This window comes from Pelophylax lessonae (genome assembly GCF_965119305.1).
Source record: "Pelophylax lessonae genome assembly, chromosome: 1".
NCBI lineage: Eukaryota > Metazoa > Chordata > Amphibia > Anura > Ranidae > Pelophylax > Pelophylax lessonae.
This window is the reverse complement of record NC_138768.1, coordinates 261524218-261536949: the sequence shown is the minus strand read 5'-3', so window position 1 is coordinate 261536949 and position 12732 is coordinate 261524218. Positions and strand designations below refer to the sequence as shown.

The 12732-nt window shown below is 46.2% G+C and overlaps 1 protein-coding gene across 2 annotated transcripts in view; it reads left to right on the top strand.

The window, feature by feature from the left end:
- The window catches only part of LOC309563768 (catechol O-methyltransferase-like), a 130646-nt gene extending 118502 nt beyond the window's left edge, over nucleotides 1-12144 (top strand). For both annotated transcript variants that reach the window (XM_082268369.1, XM_082268368.1), the window contains exons 4-5: nucleotides 2094-2225; nucleotides 11950-12144. In XM_082268369.1, coding sequence (XP_082124495.1) covers nucleotides 2094-2225; nucleotides 11950-12129 — 312 coding nt within the window. In that variant the 3' untranslated portion in view covers nucleotides 12130-12144. The remainder of the gene's footprint in view (nucleotides 1-2093; nucleotides 2226-11949) is intronic.
- The last annotated feature ends 588 nt before the right edge of the window (nucleotides 12145-12732 follow it).

Genomic DNA, 12732 nt, shown 5'->3' with positions numbered 1-12732 from the left:
CCATGGACCTTTTCTGTTTAATTTATCCATAAATTATATAGCGGATGGGATACATAGCTCAATCTTAGTTTTTTGGTGGACGACAAAAAAAAAGGCAGGGCAATAACTTCACGTCAGGATATAGAAATCTTACAGAATGACCTGAACAAAATAATGGAGTGGACAACTATATGGCAAGTGATGTTTAATGTAGAGAAATGTAAGGTAATGCACTTGGGGGCTAAAAACATAAATGCAAACTACTCACTAGAGGGGGGAACCACTGGGGGAATCAAGGAAGATCTGGGGGTCCTAGTGGAAGACAGACTGAGCAATAGCATGCATTGTCAAGTGGCAGCTGCCAAAGCAGGCAGAATATTGGAATGTATAAAAAATGGGATATACTCCAGAGATAAAACTATAATCCTGCCACTTTATAAAACTCTGTTTCGGGCACATCTAGAGTATTCTGTTCAGTTCTGGTCACCAATCCTCAGAAGGGATGTGCTGGAGCCGGAGAGAGTCCAAAGAAGGGCAACAAAATGAATTAGGGGATTGGAGGACCTTAATTATGAGGAGCGACTACAAGCACTAAATTTATTCTCCCTGGAAAAGAGACTCCTGAGAAGGGACATGATAGCAATTTACAAATACCTCAATGGTGATCTCAGGATACGGGAAAAACTATTCAGTCTCAGGGAGTGTAAGAGGACACGTGGCCACACAATGAGATTGGAGGAGAAGCGTTTTAACCTTAAGCTGCATAGGGGTTATTCACTGTCAGGGCGGTAAGAATGTGGAACTCTCTTCCACAATTGGTGGTATCAGCTGGGAGTATGGATACTTTTAAAAGACTCTTGGATGTGCATCTCAAAAAACACAATATACAAGTATATGGGAAATGATTATCATCACTGACACACCCACCTACACAGGATGAATTGGATAAATGAGTGTCTTTATTCAACCTTAACTACTATGTTACTAAGTAATAGGTCACGTTTGCTTGGGAATCAAATACTTATTTTACTCACTGAACTGCAACTCATTTTATAACATTGGTATCATGTGTTTTTTTGCATTTTTGGTTTATATTCTGTCCCTATCATTTAAAATACACCTATGATAAAAATGATAGACCATTAATTTCTTTGTAGGTGGGCAAACGTACAAAATCTGCAGGGGATCAAATAATTATTTTCCCAACTGTTTGTAAAACATGCCAATTGCCTGGAATTAAATCGAATTAGTGTGTGTACCCAAATTTGTCTTGATATCAGGTTTCTGAAATTCACATGCACAGCAATTTCCCAGAATGGGAGAGGGAGAGCCATCAATAGGAAGCAATCAGGCTGTACTGCTGCATGAACATGTGTTGACAGGAAATATGAAATAGCAGGGGGGTAACATAATTACTCTGCAGCTTCTCCTTTACTGGCTAGGCAGCAAGCTGGAATGAGTTCTTGACCGTGATGTACTGCTGCTTCTGTAGAGTAAGTGCTAGTGTAAGTAGCTTAATTTGTGTTGATATCAGACTCTAAAAATCACACCTACAACAGCTGTCAAGATGGGAAAGGGAGGGCTAGCACTAAGGCCCAGTCAAGTGGGTTGCAATATACTGTACATGTACTGACAGAACATTTTGACAGGGGGGAGAGGGAGAGCAAAGTTATGACTCCACTGCTGCTTCTTCGATAACCATTCAGCAAGCTGGGGAGAAGGGAAGTTTTTGTGCATGGAGTTTGCATGTTTTACCTGTGCTTGTGTGGGTTTCCTTCCACACTCCAAAGACACACATTTATACATTAATTGGCTCCGTTCCAAATGAGCTCTGGTATGTGTGTGTATATATGCATGTCAGTTAGGAACCTTAGGATTTTAAACTCCTTGAGGGCAGGGACTGATGTGAATGTACAATATGTAAAACGCTGCGTAATTTGTCAGGGCTTTTCATAAAAAAAAGGGAAACTGGCATATCTGTAGGTAGATCATGGAATCTTAGAGCTAGATATCTTTTGCAGTAATTGCTTTGACTTATATAATATATAATATGTAGCGTTCAGTAGTTTAGAAGTATCTATGCTGTGTTAAGAAAGTTTTCAATTGATTTTCAGGTTCAGATATTGGAAGGCAACACACAAGATATTATCCCCCAGCTGAAGAAGAAATATGAAGTAGACACTCTGGATTTTGTATTTGTGGATCACTGGAAGGAAAAATATTTACAAGATACCCAACTTCTGGAGGTCAGTGGTAGCCCGTGTACCATGTACATCCATATATTCTGATAAGAATTGCTATAGGAAGACTGCATGATCAGACAAAAAGCATATGGTTTCTATTCATGGCCTTTCCCATGTTACCAATAACATTGCCATATTTTTTCACAATCGTGATTCACACTCACCTCCTCTCCAGTGCTGTCTCCCCGCAGAAAGTCCTGTAAGCAGGGGCGTAACTACAGGGGTTTCAGAGGTTGCAATTGCAACCGGGCCCCATGCTCCAGGGGGCCTGTGTGGCTCCCCTGTACACCTGGATAGGAGGGGGGGGCGGGGGTGGCATGTAGAGAAATCACTGTCCTCCTTTTTCCTCCTGTAGCTCAGGAGGAAAATGGAGGAGATTGGTTCCTCTGTATGCTGCCCCCGCCACTCCTCTTATCCAGTTCACTTGTGTTCTGCTGTCTCTGGGCCCCTGTGTTCTCCCCTGATCCCCCCCCCCTCCCACCACTGTGCTCCCTTCCCTCTCCTGCAAGCTGCTGCAGGGAATGTGTCACAATAGAGAATCAGGAAGGGGTCGGTAAATATGTAATTTACCAGCTCCTTCCTTTTCTGAATGGACATAGTCATAGTCAGTGACATTGTAAAAATATAAAATAAAATAAAAAAAAATAATACCAAAAAAAAATGACTGACACCAGTGGGTAAACTTCCAGGATAGCAAAGGTCACACTTGCGAGCAGGCCCTGGCATTCCACCACCATGGGGAGGCCCCAAGACGGCAGGAAGGGGGCCCACTGCAGAACTTGTGACAGGGTCCCACGGTGGGACCGTAATAAAGGGCCCCGCAACGAGATTAAAGGGCCCCAGGATCAGTGGGAAGAGCTCCAGGCTTGAAGGGAAGGGCCCCGGCCAGTCTGGGGGGCTCTTCATGGTTTCTTGCACCGGGGCCCTGAAGGTTCTAGTTACGCCTCTGCCTCTAAGCTCTAGCACCACTCGTCTTTCAAGTTGAATGTAGGCTCGGGAGCAAGCTGGAGTTCCAGTTTAATCCTAGTCCCCAGGATTTCCTGTGGTCTCCCTGCAGCTGATATTTCTCTTATTACTCTCTTACCATACCTTGTTCTGCACTGTATCTCTGTGTGGAGGCAGCCACCTTGGTATAGGCTTCAAGTTGCTTCCTCTCCTCCAGCAAGGAGAACAGTAAGAAGCACCAGGGCCGAAACTAAGGGGGGCGATCTGCCCTGGCGCTGCAATAAAAGAGGGCGCCTCATCTCATCTTCTCTCCCTGCTGCTCCCCTGGTCCCCATGTCCTCCACATCACAAGTGCTACAGCTGCAGAAGATCGGGCGAGGAGAGCTGAGGCGATTGGGCATCGGGGTAGCATCAGGGAGAAAAGATAGGATGAGACGGATGGCACTCTCTTTTAATGGTTTGCGGTGCCTGCTGTCTGTCAGCAATGAAAGTTCCACACACAATGCACTTTTTGTTTTCTCCTCTTTTTTTTTTTTAAAGCTGACCCCTTGTTTTCTATGTCAGGAGAAAAATCTTCAAGGTTTTTTTTTTTTTTAAGCAGATTTACTATTATTTTTAAAGGGATTGTAAAGGCAGAAGGTTTTTTTAAATCTTAATGCAGGAGCTCCCCCAATACTTACCTGAGCCCATCTTTATCTAGCGATGTTGCAGGAGTTTCCCAGCTACCCGGGACTCCCCTTCTCATTGACTGAGACAGCAGCGCGGTGCGATAGGCTCCCGCTGCTCTCAATCAAAGTCAGTCAGCGAATCAGGAGAGAGAGGGGGCAGGGGTACATGTCTGAATAGACACACACAAAGCTGTGACTCGGCTCAGGTGCCCCCATAGCAAGCTGCGTGCAGTGGGGGCACTCAACAGGAGGAAGGGGGCCAGGGGCACAGAAGAGAGACCTGAGGAGAGGAGGATCTGGGCAAAACCAACTGCACAGAGCAGGTAAGTATAATATGTCTGTTTTTTTTTTTTTTTTTATAATGAGACTTTACAATCACTTTAAGTTTTCAGCAGTGGTCAGCACCCCCAAAGTTGTCATTTTAAAAGATGCAATTTTTCATTATACTGCTCTACTGGCGACATTCAGTGGTGGCAGGAGAAAAATACAGCTGATCGTTCTAGTAAATGCTGCCCCACTGCCCGTCCTCTCCAGGTTCTGCTTAATTCTGCTGCCCAAACTGCTGACAATGTCCACTGCCCCTCTGGCACTGTCCTCTGCCCCACTAACACCGTCCTCTGCCCCACTGACATCATCCACTGCTCTACTGACACCATCCACTGCCCTACTGACACCATCCACTGCACTGCTGACTGACACCAACTACTGCCCTACTGACACCGTCTAATGCTATACCGACACCAACTTCTGCCCTACTGACACCGTCTACTGCACTGCTGATTGACACCAACTACTGCCCTACTGACACCAACCTCTGCCCTACTGACACCGTCCACTGCTCTGCTGACACCATCCACTGCCCTACTGACACCAACCACTGCCCTACTGACACTGTCCATTTTTAAGGTAGGCTGAGTTCATAGTTTTACAGTGACATTTATTATATAGGTACAAAAATACTTTTGTTTTATTTAAGCCCCTCCCACTCTTAAAGCAGTTTGGGCACACCCACTGTTCACCGCTACACGCACCACATCACTACTCTACACTCTAGCTTGGGGCACCCAAAGGTGTCCCGGATCTTTTACAATCCTATGGTGTATATTACAAAAAGAAAAAATTGCTGTGCACCGCTCAAGTATTTGGGTTTGGCTTGAAGAAAAGGTGTCAACCCTATCCACCAGGTCAGAAAAAAGCAGCTTTATGAGGTGATTTCAAGACTCTCTTTGGTGGATTAGGAGAAATGCTCCTGGGATGAAAGAAGAGCGCACAGAAGCAGGCCTTAGTAAAAACATCTTGGCTCACTTCTGCTTTCCCAACGGGGCCCCTCCTAATCCACTATGGAAGTGAGGCTTTTGCAGTGGTTGTGTAGGCCTTCATGCTACATTGAGCAGTGAGTGAGTCACTATGTCAGGGTTCAGCAGCAGCTAGGGAAACCAGACACATGTAGCTACACACCAAAACAATATAGATAGCCTTAGGGTCCTTTCACACGGCCGCTCCGTGTGAGAGCTCCGCTGCGGGACTTTTTTTTTTTTTTTTTTTCCACGGAGCGGATGACATTTCTGTCATCCGCTCCGTGTGCCCGCATATCATCCTATCCATTTGCGGATGATATGCAGACATAATGTAAGTATATGGCACTGCGGATGTCAGCGGATGACACCGCTGACATCCGATTTTCCTTCCTTTCTGTTTTTTACACGGAAGAAAAAATGGGGTTCTGTTCCATTCGAAAAAATGGAACAGAACTGAAAGGAGGAAAATCGGATGTCAGCGTATGGTATTCCGCTGACATCCGCAGTGCCTTTACTTACATTATGTCCGCAAATCATCCGCAAACGGATGGGATGATTTGCGGACACACGGAGCGGCCGTGTGAAAGGACCCTTAAAGTAAAATTTATTATAGTGAACCACAAAACAAACATACACAGCAACAGTGAACAAAGCAAATGCCAGTAAACAAAAACCAACCCCAAAGACACAATAACTAAAGAACCAACTATCTACAAATATATACACTATACAGGACAAGGGGAGCAGGGAAGCAAGGAAGAGGGCAAACTAGACTGGATGACTGGATACAAAGCAGAGAGCAGGAGCAAGGCAAGGGGTACAGGATAGATCAGGGTTTGGATCAGGATCACAGACACTTGGTTCAGACAGCAAGGAGGCAATCAAAATAGTGACGCGCCTGGAAAAGGGAGGATCAGCCTTAAATAGCCACCTGGCAGCTGAACACAGTTGTAAGTGATCATAGAAGCCTGCTGTTTTCTGGGAGACACCTGCTGGTAGGCATTGAAACTGCAGCATACAGCCCAGGGCAACACAGTGCCACCAGCAGGTGAACTCAATCCTAACACACTATTACAAAATTTTTGACATGCCTAAAATATATACTGTATATATTTATTACCATCCTATGGCTGATTTATGTGAGGGTGTGTTGATGGAGAACCTCTCTTTTGGGTGGGTGGGGGTGCGCCGAACTGAGTCTTTGCCCTGGGTGAAAAAACGTCTAGCTTTGCCACTAAGAAGCACAATAATGACATAACCAATTCTCCTAGAAACTCCGGTGCATATGACCTTATAGCTGTATATCTGCATTGCTGCCTTAGATCTCACATTATAGATATAAAGCTATAAGGATGTATGTACAGGTGTGTCTAGGCATACTCACATACCAGAATGCACTCTGCTACTTTTTTTTTTTGTAATTTAGCATTTTCTAGAAAACCCTTTACATTCCCAGCAGAGGGGAAGTTTCAAAGTAAATTGTATTCAGGCCCAAGAACAAAACAAATATACAGTGGGTACGGAAAGTATTCAGACCCCCTTAAATTTTTCACTCTTTGTTATATTGCAGCCATTTGCTAAAATCATTTAAGTTCCTGCTGAACCAGCCAATTTTCGAACAGTGTGTACCCAGTTGTAGTGCACCCATTCAACATTCTAATCACTTAGGCACAAGTATTCTCAAGGGAAACAGCCCTGACAGAGCTCCGCGCATGCACCAATAAAAACCAGCTGTGAAGCCACAAGGCTTTACTGCTAGTTTCCCATTGTAACAATGTTGGCACCGGCACTTGATAACCGATTGAAGAATCGGCTCGGTTGAGGACACCGCTGGACAGGTAAGTGACCTAATATTAAAAGTCAGCAGCCACAGTGAGGGAAAAAAGTATTTGATCCCCTGCTGATTTTGTATGTTTCCTCACTGACAAAGAAATGATCAGTCTATAAATTTTAATGGTAGGTTTATTTTAACAGTGAGAGACAGAAAAACAACAAAAATATCCAGAAAAATGCAATTCAAAAAAGTTATCAATTGAGTTGCATTTTATTGTGTGAAATAATTATTTGACTCTTTCGCAAAACATGACTTAGTACTTGGGGGCAAAACCCTTGTTGGTAATCACAGAGGTCAGACGTTTCTTGTAGTTGGCCACCAGATTTGCACACATCTCAGGAGGGATTTTGTCCCACTTGTCTTTGCAGATCCTCCCTAAGTCAATAAGGGTTCGAGGGTGACATTTGGTAACTCCCTCCACATATTTCTATGGGATTAAGGTCTGGAGACTGGCTAGGCCACTCCAGGACCTTAATGTGCTTCTTCTTGAGCCAATCCTTTGTTGCCTTGGCCGTGTGTTTTGGGTCATTGTCATGCTGGAATACCCACCCACGATCCATTTTCAATGCCCCAGCTGAGGGAAGGAGGTTCTTACCCAAAATTTGATGGTATATGGCCATGTCCATCGTCCCTTTGATGTGGGGAAGTTGTCCTGTCCCCTTAGCAGAAAAATACCCCCAAAGCATAATGTTTCCACACTCATGTTTGACGGTGGGAATGGTGTTCTTGGGGTCATAGGCAGCATTCTTCCTCCTCCAAACACGGCGAGTTAAGTTGATGCCAAAGAGCTTGATTTTGGCCTCATCTGACCACAACACTTTCACCCAGTTTTCCTTTGAATCATTCAGATCTTCATTAGCAGACTTCAGATGGGCCTGTACACGTGCTTTCTTGAGCTGGGGGACCTTGTGGGCACTGCAGGATTTCAGACCTTCACTGTGTAGTGTGTTACCAATTGTTTTCTTGGTGACTATGGTCCCAGCTGCCTTGAGATTATTGACAAGAATCTCCCATGTAGTTCTCCGTTCTCATGATCATTGAAACTCCACGAGGTGAGATTTTGCTTGGAGCCCCAGACCGAGGGAGATTGACAGTTATATTCCATTTGGGAATAATAGCACCAACTGTTGTCACCCTCTCACCAAGCTCCTTGGCCATGGTTTTGTAGGCAATTCCAGACTTATGTAGGTCTTCAGTCTTGTCCCTGACATCATTGGACAGCTCTTTGGTCTTGGCCATGGTGGCGAGATTGGAATCTGATTGATTGCTTATGTGGACAAATATCTTTTAAACAGGTAACAAGCTGATATTAGGAGCACTACTTTAAGACAGTGCTCCTAATCTCAGCTTGTTACCTGTATAGAAGACACCTGGGAACCAGAAGTCTTGCTGATTTAAAGGGGATCAAATACTTATTTAATTAAAATACAAATCAATTTATAACTTTTTTTTGTAAAATGCATTTTTCTGAATATGTTTGTTGTTATTCTGCCTCTCACTGTTAAAATAAACCTACCATTAAAATTATAGACTGATCATTTCTTTGTCAGTGGGCAAACGTACAAAGTGGATCAAATACTTTTTTCCCTTACTGTACAGTATTTGTAGCCAGTGGCGGCCCGTGCATAGGGGGCGCCAGGGCGCCGCCCCCCCTACCCCTAAAAAAAAAAAGAAAAAAAAAAACGAAAAAAAAAAAAAAAAAAAAAACAAAACGAACAAATAAAGTTGTTCAAAAAAAAAATTGGGTTCGCCGGCCTGAACCCAAGGAACTGGTGGCTGGGGGGGGGGGGGTGGGGTTACCTCCCAGAAGAGGCGCCGATTGGCTGCCTTCTGGGGAGGTAGGGGGGTATCCTGGGCGCAAGTCTTTGCGGTTGGACACCCCCACTTTCTGATATCCTGGCTGTGATTGGTCCAGTCTACAGCCTGGACCAATCATCATCCAGGATATCGCTGACGTCGCAATGGGGGCGGTGCCGGTGCGTGCGTCAATCACTCACCGTCACCGCCGCTCAGAGAAGAGGAGAGGCCGCCCGCCGGTTCCCGCCGCCGAGACGACGAGGGAGAAGGACCCGCCGCAGAAGAGGAGGAAGAAGCTGAGCCGCGCCGCCGCCAGGTAAGTTTGAACGGAGCACGCACGCTGACACTCTGCAATCATTGGGGGACAATGCTGGCGCTCTGCAATCATTGGGGGACAATGCTGTGGCGCTCTGCAATCATTGGGGGACAATGCTGTGGCGCTCTGCAATCATTGGGGGACAATGCTGTGGCACTCTGCAATCATTGGGGGACAATGCTGTGGGCACTCTGCAATCATTGGGGGACAATGCTGTGGCGCTCTGCAATCATTGGGGGACAATGCTGTGGCGCTCTGCAATCATTAGGGGACAATGCTGTGGGCACTCTGCAATCATTGGGGTACAATGCTGTGGCGCTCTGCAATCATTGTGGTACAATGCAGTGGCGCTCTGCAATCATTGGGGGACAATGCTGTGGCGCTCTGCAATCATTGGGGGACAATGCTGTGGCGCTCTGCAATCATTGGGGGACAATGCTGTGGCGCTCTGCAATCATTGGGGGACAATGCTGTGGCGCTCTGCAATCATTGGGGGACAATGCTGTGGCGCTCTGCAATCATTGGGGGACAATGCTGTGGCGCTCTGCAATCATTGGGGGAAAAAGCTGTGGCACTCTGCAATCATTGGGGGACAATGCTGTGGCACTCTGCAATCATTAGGGGACAATGCTGTGGCGCTCTGCAATCATTAGGGGACAATGCTGTGGCACTCTGCAATCATTGGGGGACAATGCTGTGGCACTCTGCAATCATTGGGGGACAATGCTGTGGGCACTCTGCAATCATTGGGGTACAATGCTGTGGCGCTCTGCAATCATTGGGGTACAATGCTGTGGCGCTCTGCAATCATTGGGGGACAATGCTGTGGCGCTCTGCAATCATTGGGGGACAATGCTGTGGCGCTCTGCAATCATTGGGGGACAATGCTGTGGCGCTCTGCAATCATTAGGGGACAATGCTGTGGGCACTCTGCAATCATTGGGGTACAATGCTGTGGCGCTCTGCAATCATTGGGGGACAATGCTGTGGCGCTCTGCAATCATTGGGGGACAATGCTGTGGCGCTCTGCAATCATTGGGGGACAATGCTGTGGCGCTCTGCAATCATTGGGGGACAATGCTGTGGCGCTCTGCAATCATTGGGGGACAATGCTGTGGCGCTCTGCAATCATTGGGGGACAATGCTGTGGCGCTCTGCAATCATTGGGGGACAATGCTGTGGCGCTCTGCAATCATTGGGGGACAATGCTGTGGCGCTCTGCAATCATTGGGGGACAATGCTGTGGCGCTCTGCAATCATTGGGGGTCAATGCTGTGGCGCTCTGCAATCATTGGGGGACAATGCTGTGGCGCTCTGCAATCATTGGGGGACAATGCTGTGGCGCTCTGCAATCATTGGGGGACAATGCTGTGGCGCTCTGCAGTGATTGGGGACAATGCTGTGGCACTCTGCATTGAAAGGGGCTCGCACGCTGAACTCTGCATTGATGGGGGCACGGAACAGTTGCATTGAAGGGGGCATGCACGCTGAACTCTGCATTGTGGGGGCACAGCACAGTGTTCATTGCATTGAAGGGGGCACAGCACAGTTGCATTGAAGGGGGCATGCACGCTGAACTCTGCATTGTTGGGGCACAGCACAGAGTTCATTGCATTGAAGGGGGCACAGTGTTTATTGCATTGAAGGGGGCACAGCACAGTGTTTATTGCATTGAAGGGGGCACAGCACAGTGTTTATTGCATTGAAGGGGGCACAGCACAGTGTTTATTGCATTGTGGGGGCACAGCACAGTGTTTATTGCATTGAAGGGGGCACAGCACAGTGTTTATTGCATTGAAGGGGGCACAGCACAGTGTTGCATTGAAGGGGGCATGCACGCTGAACTCTGCATTGTTGGGGCACAGCACAGAGTTCATTGCATTGAAGGGGGCACAGTGTTTATTGCATTGAAGGGGGCACAGCACAGTGTTTATTGCATTGAAGGGGGCACAGCACAGTGTTTATTGCATTGAAGGGGGCACAGTGCAGTGTTTATTGCATTGAAGGGGGCACAGCACAGTGTTTATTGCATTGAAGGGGGCACAGCACAGTGTTGCATTGAAGGGGGCATGCACGCTGAACTCTGCATTGTTGGGGCACAGCACAGTGTTCATTGCATTGAAGGGGGCATAGCACAGTGTTTATTGCATTGAAGGGGGCACAGCACAGTGTTTATTGCATTGAAGGGGGCACAGCACATTGTTCATTGCATTAAAGGGGGCACAGCACAGTGTTCATTGCATTAAAGGGGGCACAGCACAGTTGCATTGAAGGGGGCATGCACGCTGAACTCTGCATTGTGGGGGCACAGCACAGTGTTTATTGCATTGAAGGGGGCATAGCACAGTGTTTATTGCATTGAAGGGGGCACAGCACAATGTTCATTGCATTGAAGGGGGCACGCACGCTGAACTCTGTATTGAAGGGGGCATGTACACTGGTCTCTGCATTGAAAGGGGGCATGTACGCTGGTCACTGCATTGAAAGGGGGCATATACCATCTCCTGTACCATGACCTGTGACATGCCTATACCATATCTGTGCCATGCCTATACCATATCTGTGCCATGCCTGTACCATCACCTGTGCCATGCCTGTACCATCACCTATGCCATGCCTGTACCATCACGTATGCCATGCCTGTACCATGACTTCAAAGTCACGCAATTTTTTACTGCGTTTTTTGACGCGAAGCAATACCTATTACATTTTTCTTTTTGCGCCCCCCCAAAAATTTAGAGCACCAGCCGCCACTGTTTGTAGCTGCTGACTTTTAATTTTTTCTGATGGACCCTGAAGTTTCTGAAGACATGTAAAAGCATATCTATGTTCTAATGCTAATCTAATTAGTCTTTTTTTTTCTCTACAGAAATGTGGTTTGCTCAGAAAGGGCTCTGTCATCCTCGCAGACAATGTCATTGTTCCAGGGGCTCCAGACTTTTTGGAATACGTCCGTACTTGTGACCGCTATGACTGCACAAACTATCCCTCCTTTCTGGAGTATATGAGTGAGAAAGATGCACTGGAGAAAGCTGTGTTTAGAGGATAGATGGTATTATGATGTAAATAGGTTATGTTATGAGGTAAATAGAGCCTTTAAACAAATGATACTCAGACAGTATGGCAGACTCCAGTGTGCTTGTCTTTTTCCAATCTTGGTCATATACACCTCTTTGGTTTATGGCTCTTGTCATGGCACAGTGACTTCTTACAAGGTCCTAGGCTGGCCTTACACCTGTATAATTTTGTTGGAAAATTGCTGTTTTCCACACATTCTTTCCATGAACTAAGAGTTAAAGGGAACGATTTGACAATCGATTTCAACCAAAGCGAGTAAAAAAAAAAAAAAATTGAAGGGCAAGGATGGAAAATATTTCTCAACTCTACTGGGAACGAACAAATTTCTATTTCTTAAATTCACTCTCAGAAGAGAAAAAATAGTAACTAGTCGTATGCGCATTAACTTGTCAAAGTTAATCTGGAAGTAGAACGCCCACTCTACGAAAGTCAAGACATGCACTGGCATACCTAACACATGTGGCACCCAAGGCCAGTTATTTACCTCCCCTCCAAAAAAAAAAAATACTACGAGTAAATTTTGCAGCCAGTGGCAGGAGCTTAAAGGGGCATAGGTAAATAATACCTGAGCCTA